Source organism: Candoia aspera, chromosome 4 (assembly GCF_035149785.1).
Source record: "Candoia aspera isolate rCanAsp1 chromosome 4, rCanAsp1.hap2, whole genome shotgun sequence".
Classification (NCBI taxonomy): Eukaryota; Metazoa; Chordata; class Lepidosauria; order Squamata; family Boidae; genus Candoia; species Candoia aspera.
In genome coordinates, this window is record NC_086156.1 from 93038684 (window position 1) to 93056996 (window position 18313).

General features: G+C 37.1%; 1 protein-coding gene and 1 long non-coding RNA gene across 4 annotated transcripts; both read right to left on the reverse strand.

Moving 5' to 3' along the window:
• Nucleotides 1-1962: 1962 nt before the first annotated feature.
• LOC134495513 (uncharacterized) lies at nucleotides 1963-10873 on the reverse strand. Of its 3 annotated transcripts, XM_063301008.1 has the most exons (9): nucleotides 10688-10871; nucleotides 10044-10135; nucleotides 9468-9542; nucleotides 7209-7499; nucleotides 6004-6069; nucleotides 5660-5743; nucleotides 4862-4922; nucleotides 2549-2580; nucleotides 1963-2236 (listed from the first exon to the last, which is right to left on the reverse strand). In XM_063301008.1, the coding sequence occupies exons 2-9, from the start codon at nucleotides 10063-10065 to the stop codon at nucleotides 2181-2183; spliced, it is 687 nt and encodes a 228-aa protein (XP_063157078.1). In that variant the 5' UTR covers nucleotides 10066-10135; nucleotides 10688-10871; the 3' UTR covers nucleotides 1963-2180. The 3 variants fall into 3 exon arrangements, with proteins under 3 accessions (XP_063157078.1, XP_063157079.1, XP_063157080.1); XM_063301009.1 differs by lacking the exon at nucleotides 4862-4922 and having other exon boundaries at nucleotides 10688-10873; XM_063301010.1 differs by lacking the exon at nucleotides 6004-6069 and having other exon boundaries at nucleotides 10688-10870.
• A 4814-nt stretch (nucleotides 10874-15687) lies between these two features.
• Nucleotides 15688-17813, reverse strand: LOC134497367 (uncharacterized). Its single transcript, XR_010067906.1, has 2 exons — nucleotides 17750-17813; nucleotides 15688-15811 (listed from the first exon to the last, which is right to left on the reverse strand). It is a non-coding gene; the product is annotated as an uncharacterized LOC134497367 (long non-coding RNA).
• Nucleotides 17814-18313: the final 500 nt, after the last annotated feature.

Genomic DNA, 18313 nt, shown 5'->3' on the forward strand with positions numbered 1-18313 from the left:
GTCATGCTGGCCACATGATCACGGAAGTGTCTATGGACAAACGCCGGCTCTTCGGCTTTGAAACAGAGATGAGCACCACCCCCTAGAGTTGGACACAACTGGACTTAATGTCAAGGGAAACCTTTACCTTTACTATATCCATGACATAGAACTTGTTGCAAAAGCAGACTCATTGAACTTAAAGAATGCTGAGTCCAATAATTTGCTTTTGAGAAGTAGAATTACATGGAACTTTAGTACATCATAGGACACATAAAAGGAGGAGCACCAGCTAGCCAATAAAATGTATCAGTTCATTCCATACAAAATCTACCCCTGGTTTCCCAAACCTTTTCTTCATTTCTGTACTATTTTAGATAGGGGGGAATGATTTTATTGCTGCATGGATTAAATATTTGTCAATTGAAATTCCTTAGTTCACTTCACTTGATTCACTTTAAATCATCTAGAGATGTACCCGTTGATCTAGAGCTGACCTTTTCCCATGCTGTTTAATTTGCTGATCATGTCCATGCATGCAATAATATTTCCTTTAACAGTAGATCATGATGAATCTGCAATTCTGATGTGCTTTTCATATCCTTGTTACTGCCAAATATTGGGCAAAAACTAGGATCTCTGCAGCATTCAGCACTTTTTAAAAGAAACAGGAAATCAGCTATGAACATTGTGTAAATTTAAATTGATAATGCTGCTGTGTAGACAACTCCTTCTGCAGAATGGTGGATTAGGATAATAACAAGCATGTGAAAAACAGGAAGTGAGTAGCTTTCTGGGTATTCAGGACAAAATGTTTGTGTTTTATTGCTATGTCCTGGTTTTTGTGTATGTATGACTCATGCACACATGTGCATGGCTTTGAGTCTTGATTCCTGGCGGCCACATCCATGCAGTTTGTCTGGCAACATTTTTCAGAAGTGATTTGCTATTGTCTTTGTCCTGAGATGAGATAGAATGACTGGCCCAGAGTCATACAGCTGGCTTTGTACTTAAGGCAGGACTAGAACTCACAGTCTCTGTTTCTAGCCAAGTGCCATTAATCCCTATATCAAACTGGCTGTCTATGCCCGGGTAGTGATATCTTAGTTTTGAGCAAAAAAGTAAGATGCATCTCATTATCTCATTGTCTCATTCTCATCAAGAAATGTATGAATGTGAGAAAGAAATAGTGTTGTATGTTTGTTGATTTTCTCCTTCTAGGAAGTTAATTTCTTAAGAAAGGTCTTCCAGAGGCATAGCAGTGATAATTTTTTGCTTCGCAGGCAAAAGTTTATTGGTTCAAAACACAGCAAATAGGTGAAAAAAAGAAGAAGACAGGAAAAAAGATAAAGTTCAAAAAGTTATACTTCTTTTGTATATTGTAAAAGCAACTCTGTGTACTCTATATTCTGTTTGGTATCTTTTACCAAGCAGTGAATTTACTAATTAATTGTATAATTTCAGTAATTATCTGCCCATTCATAGATAATATATTTTTTGAAAATATAAAATGCATCTTTGTTTTAAATAAAAGGGATAATAAAAAAAAGCACACGGCAAGAATGGTTATTATTACTTTATTATTATTTTTCATTCTCTGGACTGCCCATTTCCCCCTGTCTTTCTTTTCTTAAATAACTTCAGGAGTGCACTGTTTCATCATTTCCCCAGTCACTTTAGGTAAAACAGTTTTAAGATACAGCAATACACTCTAGGCTGGGTAGCTGGCCTGCTGGTTTGTTTGTTTAGGAAGCAAAGTTAGAGAATAACGGGGCTACAAGTTTTTTTAATTTTAACGTTGGTTTTATCTCCAATATATTTTCACTTTGATGCTTTAACTTTGAATATATAAATATATAAGCCCATTTTTATGCTTTTGCTTTTACTTTGTGCGTATGAAATATATGGGTATGTGTGTATAACATCCATAGGATGTGCTGTGAAAGGCAAGAGTTAGATAAAAAAGGGAATACACACAGAGTATTCAGATATATTGACAACTTTATGGGCAGGAAAAGAATGAATAAGGCCATGGAAGACAGAGATGGCTCATTTGATCCAGATCTTTCCAGAACTATATGGTTTCCAAACTGTGCAGTTTTCTCCAGCACTTCCAGATATTTAATTCCCTAAAAATCTGTCCATTTCAAGGATATGGCATCTACATATGACGTTTTTGAAATCCTAAGATAAATATTTTCTTACACTCTAGCAATGGTTGCATAAACTGAAAGTTCTGTGTTCTGGAGTGATGGTCCTTTGAAATTAAAACAACAGGAAATTAGTAGAGTCATTACAGTCCAATTGTTACAGAAGAAAGGGATTGCATGTCTTCACAATTTCTAACTAGAAATAATCTAAAATACACATTTTTCATGAATTCCATCAGGTTCATGGTATTTTTCAAGTAAATTTGGGGCATATGTGGAGCCAGAGGAAAGATAAATGACTAACAGAATATTCTAAAAACAGAATATATTACATTATATAAATGAAGATTGTATTAGGCTTACTATGCTAAGTATCCTTAGGCCAATTAATAATAGAATTAACTGTTATAATTACTCACCTCGGTTTGATGGAGTCCCACAAGGTTGCCATCTGAGAAAAAAAGTATGTATATGTGTATGTATGTCTACACACACAAACATACACACACACACTCATTGTTAGGATAAACCTTCCCCAAATGAACCATAACCAGTCACTAACACTCTGAAAGACTTTCTGGATCTCAAAGATGACAAAGGTTTATGGATATTGTCAGTCTGTCTTATAGTCCTATTCCTAATAAGAATCACAGAGGTGCTGGATAACCCTTTTCAAGTAGGTTCTGAGAAAGATGTTACTTTGGAAACCCCCTTTAAAAGGAGGGGTGAATTTTGCAAAATGAACTTCCTATGCTACTTATATCAAAACCAACTTTTTTCAAGATAAATTTAGTATCTTCTTATACTAAGCTTCAAGGCCATTTCGGCCATCCAAGAACCCAAACATATTTCCTGTTCCTTTCTCTTTTCTTCCATTTAATTAGCAGTGAGCGGCGAGACTAAAGAGGAGCCATTTCTTCTTCCTCACCCTTACTACCCTCCATTATCCAGAAAAGAAAAACAAAATGAAAATGGTAACTATTGCAATTTTTTTTTTCAACGTTTCCACCAGTTAATGAAACTGCTGGGAAAATACAGTTTCCATGATTCAGTGTGTTCTATTGCCTTCACTGAAAATACAGTTCCCATGATTCAGTGTGTTCTATTGCCTTCATTGAATTAAATGGTTGAAAGATGCAGGTATAGGAAAATGCTTTCTTTCTTTATTTGTGTTAATGAAAGCCTGTTTTCCTGTATTCTTTACAATGTCATTTGTAAAGTTTCATTTAATGAATTAAATTAATGTAAACATGCTTAATTAAAAAAAATTGCTATGAACTGAAATGTGTTTAGTTAAGTTTATTGAAATATGTAATCATAGTCTAAACACAACTGAATTGTGTGCCATGTTTAAAGGCTCTTAAGAGGCATATACAGCCTATACATTAAGACAGACAGCCTGTATGTCAAGCAGTCTTGAAAGTGCAGTTAGCTGGCAGATCAATGAAAAAGCAAATGCTATATATAATACAAGCATGTAAAAATACCTCTGCAGTAATTTAGACCACTCTAATCTTTAGACCACTCTAATCTTAGCCTTCCTGTGTAGGCTGTACAGAACAATCTTGCAAAAACACTGTAGCTATGTGTTGCTCAAAGCTACACCGAATTGGCTGTGTGATTTACGAACTACAGTGGGTAAAGTGGGAATAACCAACAAGTCCTATATATAATCCCATTTCATCAAAACCAAGTTTTGTGGTATTTGAAGAAATGCATGAAATGGAAGGTTTAATGAATTAGAAATAACCACAGAAAAATCTGTCTTCTACTGAAAATATTTAATGCATGTGTATTTAAGTTCATCATCATCATCATCATCATTTGTTTTTAAGTTCATCATCATCATCATCATCATCATCTATTAAATTCATAAGTGCTGAAGCTGCATGTTTGTTCTCATATAATACAGTCATATCACAGCTGCTGCTAAGAGGATTGCCTCAGCCTTTTAAAAAATCAAACGAGCCTCTTCTTGTATCTTTACCACCAGTAGAAAATGAAAAATAATTAAATCAATGACTGAAGCTTTCTGTGGAAATAAAGACCATTCCTTACTCATTTCTGCCAATCCATTAAAGGCAACACCACACATGTCAATTGAAGAACCAATAATTTTACATGGTATTTTAGGAGAGCCCATCCAAGAGCTCTGGGCAGCAAGGCAGACCCAGATATATTCCTTCATGCCCACCAGGGTTCCATCTGATTTTTAAAATTATTGTGATAAATAAAGAAGCAAATAAGGAAATAAAGAAATAAAGAAGCAAGAAAGCTGCCACAAGCAAAAAACTAGCTCCCAGGATTATGTGATTTAAAGGAGCACTTCTGAGACCCTCAAAGGGCCCACTGAGTGAATAGGGAACAGCCTGAAGTCTAGTTTCTGTTCTGGTTAGTAGGAGTTTTGTGAGGAACCTTACTCACCATGGTAGCCATTTTGTGAATGCGGTAACCACATGCTGTTTAAATACCAAAGATGCTTGCAGCTGTAAAATCTTACCTGTTTCCCTTATACCAGTGTTTCTCAACCTTGGGAACTTTAAGCTGTGTGGACTTCAACTCCCAAAATTCTCCAGCCAGCCACCCAAGGCTGAGGAACATTGCCTTAAACTAATGGGGGGTAGTGGGGAGGTTGGATGTCACTTCTACACCCACAGCTTCTGATACCTTCATGTTTCTAGATTAGCCCTTAAAGAAGAGAATCAATTACAGAGTTTATGATAAAATATTACCTATCATAAGAAGGAGTGGTCTGAGGATTTGATTCTTCCTCCTTTAACTGACATAACAGAGCTAAAACAAGAAGAGAAAAAGGAGCAGGAATCAGTTTTCTCTTGGGCATGGTAGGAGCCACAGTCAGTCATGTAGGTGGCCCGGGATTTTTTGCTTTTTCTGAGATGGGGAAAGTGTGCAGCCTGTTACTTTGTTTGCTTGTTTTCCTTTATCCATTTAATTAAGCAAGAAAAAACCCACTGTTAAGACTTCCTCTAAAAGTTTCATGTATTTCCCACCCAAAATGGCAGGAAGCTCTTCACCATTTTTCAGCAATTTGTGGAATAAATATTGTTGTTAAAGTTCTTAATATGATGCTGAATTATATTCTTAAAATATGGTATATGTCACCTCATGAAGAGATGATTTTTCAATTCAGTTTATGTAATTGTAACAAAAATTACTTTCCTAATTCCTAATATATTTAGATTTTCTTTTTCACTGTATTCTCTCTCTCTGTTTCTCTCTCTCTCTCACACACACACTTGTGCTGTGGGTTTGTATTTCACTAATGAATGAATAAATACATCATTTAATTCTTTAGGAGATTATTGAAAGAGCAGTATCCCATCCCCAGTCAATCTCTGAACATGAAGGACAACTTCATTTTTCACTCCCAGTTTTTCTCACATACTGAGATTATGGATCAGCACTGATAATTGGACCACAATTATAAGACCACAGAATAGATTTGGTAGCACACACCTCACTTTCCTCCAACCTCTTATCTCTCTTCCTTTTCTGCCACCATCACTCACCTTTCCTTACCAAGTGATAAGTCAAGGCAGCCAGAATCAGAATGACAAAGCTTAGAGCTCCCAATGTTATCCAACTTTTCTCACCTACAGAAAGGAAGATTAATCCCAATTAGATCAAAGAAGAAAAAGTATCACTCCTTGATTCTCACCACAGAGGTAGAATCAGCACTTTGTAATCCAGGCAGGCACTTCTCCATTAGTTTGTCTTTAAAATAGTCAAGCTATTTAGGTAAATATTCAGTGGAATCCATTATATTATTTAGGATAGAAGAATGAAATGCAAACATATACATAATCAATGCCTTCAGTGTTAAAGCCATCATCCAATGACTGTTGTAACTCACCAATGAAACTTGCAATCCCATTGATCTCATCATGTTCACATGGTGGACAGGAATGGAAATTATCCTCTACTCAAAAAAAAAAAGAGTAAGATTACAAAGAGGCTAAGAATAGCACAGAAATGAAGATCTCCATAACATTACATCTGTGTTTAGGCTCCTGTGACATATTCTGAATTTGCAACTCTTCTAAAGAAATCTTTATGGAGGGATGGCTCTCCACAGCTGAAAGGTCCATGAAGGGACAAAGAAAACCTAAATTATGATCCCTTGGTTAAAGTCCCATTTATTTATTACAATTGCCGAAAAAAATAGGAATGGGTTCTACACTGCAAAGTACAGTAAAGAGTCTAGGAAAATACCAGGTGTTCCTATCATATATTTCTATAGCAATTCAAAGGCTAGTCATGTTCTGAAAAATGTATAAAGTAAGGCCGGCAACACAGCGCATTCATCCCAATATCAGTATCTGAACATTCAGGGTCATGTAAGCAAAGCAGCACGGATACCTCCTATACATCGTCACTAACTCAGACATAGCACTGCTTTGTAAATAAGTTAAATAGGCAGTGGACACAGAAATGGGAGCACTGGAAAGATACTATCCGGTGTGTGGCCCTGTTGCCTACCGCTTTTTTAGTCATTGTCTTTCACATATGACTAAGTATCCAAAATCTCATAGCAACTGCAAACAATATTTCAGTAATTACTGCACTGTTTTAGGAAAGAAAGTCAATATTCCCAGAATCAGAAGACAGTTCTGTGAGAAATTGTTGCCATGTTGTGTGTTCTAGGAGAAGATTTTAGCAAAGCAGTGATGCCATGCCCTTGATTTGGAGACTCTATTCCATTCTTTGTCGCCACCCAGTTTTTCGTTTGCTCCCTCGAAAGTCAGACAGTATTCACTGAAACCATACGTCACATTAGACAGCTTTGGTACTTATTTCCCCTCCCTCAAAAACCAGTTTTACATTTTGTACATGCTTATGAATATTTTCAGTCTGTGCATTAACAGTTCTGGTATGGCTAAAGAGAGCTTGCTCTTAATACATAGGGTGAGATAAGCAGCACATCTCTTCAAATCCGTTTTGTTGTTAATCCTGATGCCTGTTGAAATCAGTAGCAAAATCAGCAGCAAAGTTGCGATTATGGGCATATTTTGAAGGAAAGTTGGAATATTGCACGAAGAAGTGAACGTTCATTCCTACCTGGAGGGGCCGTCAGATTCCAGGACAAACTGAGAACAGACTTTTTCTGTTGGTTTAGTCCCTCCTTATGTTGGTACCCACAGGAATATTGTTCAGAAGAGGTTTGTGAAATATTGAACTTATACACAGCCATGCTGGATTTTGGTTTCTGGGCTGAAACAAGGGCTTTCTCTTTGCAGAAAAAAAATCTTGTTATGCTATTATTTGAAGGAAGCACACACAACAGTGAGACTGTGTCTCCAGGATGAACAGATCCTGCATTGTGAAACAGCTCAGGAGCTGGCAGTTCACCTAAACAAAGGAATAGGGCAGAAATGAAACTAGCACCAGACTAAATACTGATATACCATGAAGGATTACAAAGACTTCTGGGTAGAATGGACACATCTATCAATTTCAGTTTCTCTCATTTTCTCAATATGTAAGTTCAGGATTGGTTTATACCCACATTTTTTAAAAGAGTTTTTTAAGAAATATATTTACATTCATTTTGATACCACTCTGCACAGTTCAATAAACATACCTTCCCTTACATACAAGTGTTATCAACCATTTCATTTTTACCAACTATTTTCTATATTATTAATTTCTGTCAGGAATTTTTACATATCTACCTTTTATAGATTTTCCTCTATCATCCACCTCTCTCTCTCACACACACATGCACACATCATCTTTTTATCTGTAATATTTTTGATAAACTTATGATGAATTGCATTGCCCAATCTAGAAACGTGTGAATTTTGAATAATTGGTTTTTGCTTTTAATGCCATTCTAAAATACAAAATTAGATTCAGATTTCCCTCCCATTCCCATTCCTAGATCTGGCCATGGACCATTCTGCAGAGAATCTGTTGCTGGACTCCACGGAATCAGATTTTTTGGTTATTTTTGTCTCATTCTTGGTTGATCTTTTTATCACCTCAGCTATTTATATCATTTTTCAGATATACATGTTTGATTGTATATTACTTTCAGTTATTTGTTTTAGGGAATGTACACAAAGTTCTGATGGCATGTGAGTTATTCGTTTTCTCTATTCATTTTGGGCCAGTCATTGTGATTGTTCACAGCTGAAGAGGCAGTTCCAGTCTTTAAAAGGCAGTGCTTGGGTCAGTCCAAGCATCAGGAATAAACCCTGGAGACTAAAGTGCATCCTTATGGTCAACAAAACATTACAGTCAACACCCCATTTCCTTTTTGACATAATAGACAGCTTACTATTTTGTGAACATGTTCCAAGATGGACATGGAATGCAATATATAAGGATTTTTTTTTTCAGATCACCCACTGTCATTTTGCCCTTTATCTTGATAATGGCTCTCCTCACTGCATCCAAAAATATCACAACCTTATGTGGAGGCTAAAATGGATCTCTGTGTCTTTTGTGACATTCCACCTAAATTCTTATCCTGCAGACATCTCAATGTCACATTGAGATCTTCTCTGTCTGTCTGTCTGTCTGTCTCTCTTCTTATCCTGCATTCCATCTCATCCTGTAGAAGGAGATCTGGAGATGCTGAAACCTTGCACATTTTCCTGACTTTCAAGTTGGCCTAGGAAACCTTTCATATTGATGGACAATCTTAGAGCAGAATATTTTACTTTGCTTTTTCCTGTAAAATCTAACTTTTTTCTAATGCAAAGTAATCCAAAGCAATCTTGGCTTGCTTTGAAGCTGCCCATTAAATATTAAACAGTATGAACTGGCATCAAAATTACTGTATATTGTATGGACCATATAAACATCTTTCCCCCGGAAGTGAGGTTGGTCTCCTCTCTTCTGGACTTCAGGAAATGGCTGAAGACCTGGTTTTTTTCACCATGCCTGGAGCTGGGAGAGGAACAGCCACTCTTGGGGCTGGTTGGTTCCCTAGTCCTGCCAGAACTGGTTCCGGTCCCCTTTGGGTGGAATTAGATCTGCCAGTGCTTGATATTATTCTGATTTTATTGTATTTTATACTGTTTTATTGTGAACTGTCCAGGGTCCCCCGAGTGGGGGAGATGGGTGGTAATAAGAATATGACAAATAAATAAATAAATAAAAACAAGCTCAAATTATTTCTACAATCCAACACTTCATCCCTGAGTGACATATATTCCCTACCATTGTTGCTTATGCTTGTTTGTTTATTCATTTTTAACAGGAGTTCTAGATGACCCCAGTCTGGATATATGTTAAAGATTTATTTTCTTGTTATGTAATCCTAACACATGTCTTTGATTTCTCTGTATGATTAAATAGACCCAAACTCACCTGTAGAGCTGCAGAGTTCCAAATCTTGACTACTAAAACTTTCACTCAAACAACAGTGGGTTGCAAACACAATATCTGCATTGACAGCAATGGAAAAAACCCAATAAGTGTTTTGCAAAGGAAAAAAAAGTAAGAAGAATGAATGTTCCTAAGTCCCTTAACCTAATAAATAGCACCAAATCTACTTGCTTAAATGATTCATGTTGAACAGAAGTTGCTTCTACATTTGTAAGAAAAATAAAGGTATGGAGGAACAGTTTAAAACAATGCATTTCCAAAAGTTATTTATATAGCAGTGCTCTGCCTGGATCCATTATTACTTGGTGCAGTTCTTTCTTTGTGGTACAGAGTTTTCCCCCCAATTATGCATGCGTGCTTATGCTGGGCTGAGAAAGAGAAACATAATAGCAAAGCATCTACATTCCTAGGTGAAATACAAACATAAAACTTTTTCTAAAAATATCAAATTTTAAGGCAATGCTCATGTATGTTCAGTCACTGGAAGAAATGAAAGAATCTGTTTTCTCGACCTTGAAACCTCCCCCTCCCTTTCCATTATGATTTTAGGAAACTTACTGAGAAGCCAGTGAAGGATCATCAGGATGATTTAGCTATACTGTCGGTCTTCAGATGGGGTGCATGAACTTTTTCTCTTCCACATTACTGTCCTTTTCCCTGCCTCACGGAAGAAGTAGAAATGAGAACATTTGTAGCATGCTTGACTACGTTCCCTCCTCCAGGGTGTACACCCACATGTGACTACATCTAAGAGATTATAATATACTCATTTATACATTTTCTAGACTGCACTTTATCTTGATGGTAAAATACTCAAGTTTTCTGAGTTATTATTGTTACGTATGTTAGGTATGTCTAAGTTAATATGCAGCAAGATTTTAAAAGCTCCGCTTAACCCAATCATCATCCTATTAGTGTGCTGTATTTCAAAAAGGAGCAATATACTCTAGTACTGGGAATTCATAAATATAGGATGTGGTTCAATTTACTTCTTTCGCCACTATCCATTTAAATTACTGGAGCAAGTTAAAGAAAAATTCAATTTCCAAAGCTTCAGAAGATATCCCTGATTCATCAAGAAATGATATGATGACAGCGAGTAGGTGATAGAGAGGGGAGCTCAGCATGGCCCCTAGCAGCTTGCTGGGTGGTGTGGAAACATAAAGAAGGCAGCATGGCACTCAACACAGCCATAAGTTTACCTTTGTCTATCATGATAACGTCTTCATTCTTCATGGTTCAGTGTTCAGGACAGAAGGGACTAAAGCTTTTACAATGTTATCTACTGTATGCCTTAGCAGAAGCACCAAGAAATATCAGTACTTTTGGAATATATTATTTTCACTGTTTTAATAAGGAATTTAGGTATTTTTGAACACCCTCTTCTTTAAAGTGGTGACTTATAAGACACAGAAGCATTCCAGGAAAATGTAGCTACAAAGCTAACTATACATAATATGCTAAAATATTTTTGAATGTATTAATAGAAACCTCAGAGGAAGGAAAGGTCAGAGTAGCATATGCCCCAAAATAACTCTTAGGCTGAACGAAGAGTGTGCTGGTGTCAGTAGTTTTATCTTTTGGCATAACCAAGAGTTTAGTTTCTTCTCTTTGGAGGTTTATGCATGAATGTCACTATATCGCAGATGCTTCCTTGTTGGGATGCAAGCATCATCGTGTTAGCTTTCCAGGAGATCTAGCATAGGATAGTGGGAGAATCCTTAGGGTAAAATTGGGGTTTGGTTTCACTTGTGGCACATGGGCCAAAATAATTCCAAACTGACCAACTGCTTATCCTTAGTGAATTAGCTATATATGGCACAAATTCACCTAAGGCTGGTAATCTACATCACACCTTTTCTGCCTTCCTAAAAAGTGTTCTGTGAAACCCTGTTTATCAAGCCACAATGAATGACGATGTCAATATCTGTGCAGCTGTTTTGTACTGACCAATATTCATGGAAGACTGCAACTTGGAATGGAAGAGGAGTAAGTGGTAAGGGAATAAATTAATGGATGAGATGGAAGAAGTGTCTGAAACAAGAAAGAGGAAGGATGTAATAGATTTGAATGAAGGAGGTCTAATGTTGTAAGGTGGAATTGATAAATATGTGCAGGAAGTAAAAGCATCGGTATAATTATGAATAAAAGTGCTAAATAAACCAGAAAGTATGATTTGCTGTCAAGTTCCCTGGGATATCAGGAGTGGGAATCTACCCAATTGCAGTTGGAGAAAAGGCTCCTTTTATGGGAATGTCAGTTTTATCTTCTTTCTGATCTCTGATGGTAGGCAGGGCCATGTCTTTACCATGTTCATAACAAGAGATGTTTCCAGTCCAAACTCTTTCCTTCTGCCATGGGAGGGGCAGTCTGTTTCTCTTTTGGTGGTCAGCCAAATCTTCCCCTAAAGTGCTGCTCAGAATGTGGGACCAGCATATAGGTTTTAATTTAGGAGTTGGGGCGCTTAAAATGGAAAAGCTGGAAGAAGCAGGGAACATGGATGTCATCTGCTGTTTCCCAAGATTTCTGATTCTGGGTAGCTCTTCCAATAAATCATATATGATTGAGTACTAAAGGAATGGTGGAAGAATAGATGTATTGGTGGAAGCTGTGGGTGAAAAGGTGACAGAACTGAAGTTTGCAATTATAGGAAATGGCCCACTAAACATGGCAGCCAACTTTTCAGATGGTCATGTAGAAAGGAGCAGATTTATTGAAAGCCATATGCCACCTCCAACAGCAATGAGAGATCCTTTCTGGTGAGGACAGATTACTTGTAGGAGGGCATAGCACTTGTGAAGACTTCAGGCTAGGGGCAGGTGGTATTGATTGATTGATTGATTGATTGATTGATTCATTCATTCATTCATTTAGGCACATCGCAACTCTAAATCACCTCTGGGTGCCTCAGAATTTAGAACAAGCATAGAAAATATGGTACATAGTATAAACAAAAACAACTTCATTTTAATAAAAGAGTTGCATCTTCCTCAGCTAGCTTAGAAGCATATTTTGGTACTTTTATATGTTGATAATATGGCCATTTTATCATGTTCAGTTATCAGGCTGAGAAGAGCATGAAAAGCCTTGTGCACAAGGGTGGAGGTCCAGATCTGAATCATTATTTTAGTTATTGAAACTGATGTTTAAGCTGTGGTGGAGAAAATGTAACAAACAGAAAGGAGCTGAATTTAGGTTCATGAGTAAGTTACTTTTCTTTTGGCCTGAACAGTTCATTTTTTGGGGGAAATGAGTTTTAGCAAACTTGAGGTTTACCTCTATTTTTAATCATCGATTTTTCCTATTTTTCAAAAAAGGAAACTTATTATTGCATTGAGAGTCTCCTGAATCTGTTCTCTTGCATGTCAGTCTATAGATTAAAGCCCCATCCATTTCTTTTCTTTTAATTAAGAAATACATGCCCAATACAAATGTGATGATGAAAAAATGACAAAATAGAAATGCATGGAGCACCACTAGTGTAAGGGTAAATCCAACCAAACACAGGTAAGAGTCCTTATTAGGACTTACTTTGGGGTGATAAGAGCAGTAAAGTGAATGTAGTTCTCTGCTCTTACTGCATCTGCAGATAGCCAGCCACCAGCCTGTTTAGGGTGACCAGGTCCCTTCTGGGCAAGTAGGGACCAGGATACCCTTTGCAGGGCTGCTGTCAGGAATACTCTTGGCATTTGTTGGATAAAGTTATTCAACTTTACTCAAAGTTGGATGACAGCTGAGCAAGTCCTTTGAAGTGGCTGGGGCACATCTGAACTCAATGATTTGGGAAGAGGTTTTTTTTAAATATATATAATTTTTATTGAACCTTTAAAACAAGAAGATAAAAACTAACACAAACTAATATAAAGTAAGGTAAAATGAAAAAGAAATCAAAGAAAAAGAAAAAAAGCAAGAAAAGAAAAGAAGTTGAAGAAAAACAGAAAAAACAGAAAAAAAAAGATATAAAGAAGTGGCTTCCAATATTCTTCACAGCAGTTATAAGTACAAATATATATTTAACCTCTCTTTCTAAAGTTACTGTAATGATTGCCTAGTCTAAAATATTCTCAGACTCACAAGCAAGAGCTTGAATAAAATCTGGTTTATTAAAGAATAGTACACAAGTACAAAGAAAGCTGACAATGGGAAAAGCGCGCCAAATATAAACTTAAAAAGTCCTCGGTACAAATGAGATCCCTCCCCCCGTAGAACCTTCCCAGGCTCGCAATCCAGGGTGTGCCAACGGCTCCTGCTGGTGCGGTGGAAAAGTCCTTGAGCAGCACACATAACCCAAACACATTCCATTAAAATAAACATAGATACAAAGCTGGGCAGAAGGTTCCCAGCAGCTCCCTCCCAACAGCAAGTGTGTTAGCATCATGGCATGTGAAACGTTACGATGTACAGCGCACATTGAAACAGTGAACATGACAGTTACACCATATTACTCTTCTTTCTATAACTATCCTATCTAATCATCAAAACCATAAATCACGTTCATTTTTTTTCATTTTTATGCAAAAAGTCCATAAGAGGCTTCCTGTCATCAATAAATGTAGACAATGTCTTTCCTCTAAGCAAAGAAGTCAATTTATCCATTTCAGCAAAATCTGTCAACTTCACCAAGTGATCTAGGAAGAGTTTGAGCCAATTACTCCAATGGAAGAAGACAGGGTCCTTGGGCTGTGAGCTCTGCCACCTATGTTTGGGCCAGTGCCCCTCCTGCTTGGTTAAAGATTTTGTGGTATGTGGCCATGTGGTTGGGACCAAGTGGTGATTAATGTCTCATTACACTCTGACCTACAGTATATATCTGAATAGCTCTCATCTTTGCTCCTTTCTTTAGCCAGTACCTTAATATAACATATTTATTTCAGCACCAGTGTTTAACACTGCAGTCAATGATTGTTAGCACTGCTGCAAGATTAAAGTTTTACAGAGAAGGAAAAAGATACAAAACACAGGAAATTTATGCAGGTATTACAGAGCATTAATAAAAGAATTGCTTTATTTGACTATTGTAACCAAATATTCTATAATCAAATCTATGGTAACTTTAAGGCTGTGGAAACTGCAGCTGTAATGATTGCCTACTCTAATAGACTCAAACTCACAAGCAGGAACTTAATGATATCTGATTTATTAAAGAATAGTATGCAAATACAGAGAAAGCTGAGAATGAGCAAAAGCCCGCCAAATACAAACTAAAAACCCTCGGCTCAAACGTAATCCCTCCCCTCGCCCTGCCGTTGCAAACTCCCCCCCCCCCCCAGGTGCTGGTAACCGTTTCTGTTGATGTCCTGGGAAAGGAACCTGGGAACACACAAGATAACCCAAACACATTCCAATCCAGCTGCTAACATATAACAATCCCACAAGATGGAATCCTCCTCCCCTCCCAGACGAAACACGCATCAGCCAAATGACATGCGAAACGTTATTATGTACCAGCAACATTGGAACGGTGAACATGACAGCAGCTAACTGAAGTAAAGAAGGAACATATTTTTGCATTTCCAAAAAAAAAAGCTGATGTAGTAATATGACTCTAAGAGTGGGATAACTGTATGTTATAAAATACCCTAAGTGTATCATCTTGTTTTTAGCACATGAAATATGGGGTTAATATTGTAAACGACTTCAGGGAAAATGAATTCCAAACTGTGTACACTGGAGAGATTTTATCATCAGTCTCAGTTTTTGGATCTCATTCTTTAATCAGTAAGAAACCCATCTGAACTAAAATCTTCCCTAATTATTTATTTCATTTTCTTCCACTACCTCCTCCTCTTCAAACCATGGTGGGATTATCAGTGTCCCCTTATCAAATTCTTTGCCTATTACAGAGCCTGTTGAGAAGAAGGGATAAAATTTTCCAGAAGCAACATTGGGAAGGGTATATAGTTCATGTTTCCTCTGAGCATCATAAAAAGAAATTTCATGGCTTTTCATATTTAGGAATATCCCTATTCTTGTTGGTTTTCTTGGCATATCCAGAGATGTCCAGGGGTTTGTCCGAGCCCAGTAATCTTTCCCCTTATCATGCCCTATGACCCAGTAGCCATTCTGAGGAGACAGTGTGATCTTCCCTGTTCTAGGAGCAGATTCAGATGCAACACCTAGATCCCACATCTTTTTCTGGCCAACCTCCACTTCCCAGTAATATCTGCCTTCAGAAAATCCTTGTTTTGCCAAGACAAATGTATGGGAATCAAATCTCTCTTTACTCTTAGAAACTTCACAAATATTTCCAGTGTCCAACACACTCTTCCCGTCTTCAGATACTTCCAGTCTTGGATGAGCTGTTTTGGGGTCCAAGGCAAGATCAACTGCAAAGAAAAGAAAATGTCTTAACTCAGAGTCACTTACAACCTTATAAAGTCTTTTCATTACTTTTGGAGATATGGATGTATATGAATGGACATATGGCTCTGCAGTGCTTCACTAATAATTCAGAAAATTAGTCTTGGCATGCAGCTGCTTAAGGAGTTGTAGGCAGGGTCTATGTTCATGCTCCTGTGCACTCTAAAGCATCAGATTAGGAACAGATTAACATGTAGAAAATTTATGTGATCACTAAAAGTCAACACCAACTTGATGGCACATAATCAATCAATCAATCAATGGACATCACAACACATCATTAATAAATTAGTTGGTATGACTCAAAATTCACTTGAGATAAAGATCCCTGAGTCTTTCTACAGGATGGATAATGCATAAAGTGTAGCGTGTTTAGAACCATCTTATCCATTCTTAATTATTCTAAGTATTTCTGATTGGTTATATTTTATTTTCTTACAAAAGCATAAGTTGTTGTAGAGATTATGTGATCCCTATCAGCACTAGGCTTCTACCCAGTGTTGTAATCAGTGATGAATGTTCAGAGTCTATGTATCTTGGGCATCAAGTGATGTACCTCAATGGTGCAGGTTCTTTCAGGCAGTAGGGAAGGGATTCAACTTTTTCTAGTCTTTTGCAGTTAAACTGATATTTTCTTCTATGAAGAAATATTGTTTGCAAATAGAAGGCAAGATATCAAGGTAAAGATATGAAGATAACCCTCACCCCAAAGGATATTTTAGAAGAATAAAAGATCATTCATTTAGTGAGTAACAGAATCCAGATATCTTGCAAAATTCAGCATAGATAAAATAATGCCTCTATAATACTAGATCATAAAGTACGAACATGAGGACTGAACAATTTCATGAAGGATGAGATGACAAGTTTTGACTACCAGGCCATTTGGTGGTAGTTAACTGAATGCATTCCTTCAGCAGCATTTGACACTTATTCTCTGAGCCTTAAAAGATTCAGTTCCTTAGGGCATTAAATGGTATTAAAACATACCATTTAATATTTGGTTTTGACCTGCATTTTTGTTTGTACTATATAAAATTTGTTAGACATCTTGAGTGCAGGGGTGTCCATGGGCAGCTGTAACTGAACTATCAAAGCTATCATCTTGAATTTTTTTGACACTGTCCCCCCACCCCCCATGGACACCCCCATCTTGAACAGAAAAGTAGATGTAAATTGAATCAAGGTATAACTAAAATTTCTCTCAGCCTTGTTTTCTGTCTTTTCCCCTCATAATGTCATGAGTACTGATGGTGAGCAGGAGGGGGCCTCTATCCAGGGGGGAAAACGTATGCGTAGTACTGAGGAATTAAGCAGCCATTCAAAGAGATGCAGATCAGACCCACCTTAACTTTTGGGGTTTATCTGTCTGGGTTTTCCCACCCTTCTTCAGTTTGTAAGGATTTTCTGTCTTATGTGGCAGTAATAAACACTAGAGACTTACTCCTCGTCTCAGTGTGATTCCTGACTGTTAGGACACATAATTTCCCTTCATAATTTCCTCTCTCTTTCTCTGTATTGGACTGTCATGTTTTCCACTTCTTTTTCCCACTTGATTTATCTCTCTCTATAATGGTATGTGAGATGCAACCAAGAGAACACTCAGATAAAAGGCAGCTTAGCCCACAGCAGGAATGTGGATGGGCAAGAGGCTCACAACAGACCCTCCCTAGTTTTTGGGTTAAAAGGGGATGGGGGAGAGAAGTACTTTCAGACTTGCAAGATTCCGTTAATACAACCTTACAATAAAGTAAAATCAGCTCATCTGGTCATGTTTCCTGTCTGGTCTACCTGGTAAGGCTGACACTCCCTTATATGCACACTTTCTCTCCTTCCTCACTTTTCCTTAAATGTTCACCATCTTAACTTGCCCTTCTTTGATGTTATTTTTCAATTATTCTCACCTCTGTAGAAACGGACATCTAAGAATTCTGTGAGAAAAAGAATGGAAAAAGTTTAATATGTAAGTTTAATATGTAATATATAAGGGATAATACCTTTCATGAAATCATCACTTTTCTTTTGCACCAACACACATGAAGTAGAGATGAATGCATTAGTTTTATGAAAAGGTGAGTTTTACATTTGTCACATACACACACACACACACACATACATACACACACATACATATACATACACATACATACACACACACACATACATAAACACACATACATACATACATACATACATACACATACATACACACACACACACATACATACATACATACATACATACTGTAAATAAAACAGAATTTGGAGTTCTTGCAAATTTTTTATCCACCTCCACAATTTCTATGTGGTTATGCCCTTGTTTGGCTATGGCCTAGTAAAATCTTACCAATCTTTATTCATTTCATCTCTGAAATGAAAATGACAAAAGGCCAAATTATAAAACAGAAAAATCTATAAATAGAGTTAATTGAGAGTGGAAGATCAAACTTTGCAATCACATCAGTGAAT

Coding starts and splice junctions, on each gene's coding strand:
- LOC134495513 (XM_063301008.1), bottom strand. CDS start 10,065: ATGATCCTTCACTGGCTTCTCA. Junction 4,923..5,659: donor TTATCACTTGGTAAGGAAAG/GTGAGTGATGGT, acceptor TTCTTGTTTTAG/CTCTGTTATGTCAGTTAAAG. Junction 2,581..4,861: donor ACCACTCCTTCTTATGATAG/GTAATATTTTAT, acceptor TTTTTTTCTCAG/ATGGCAACCTTGTGGGACTC.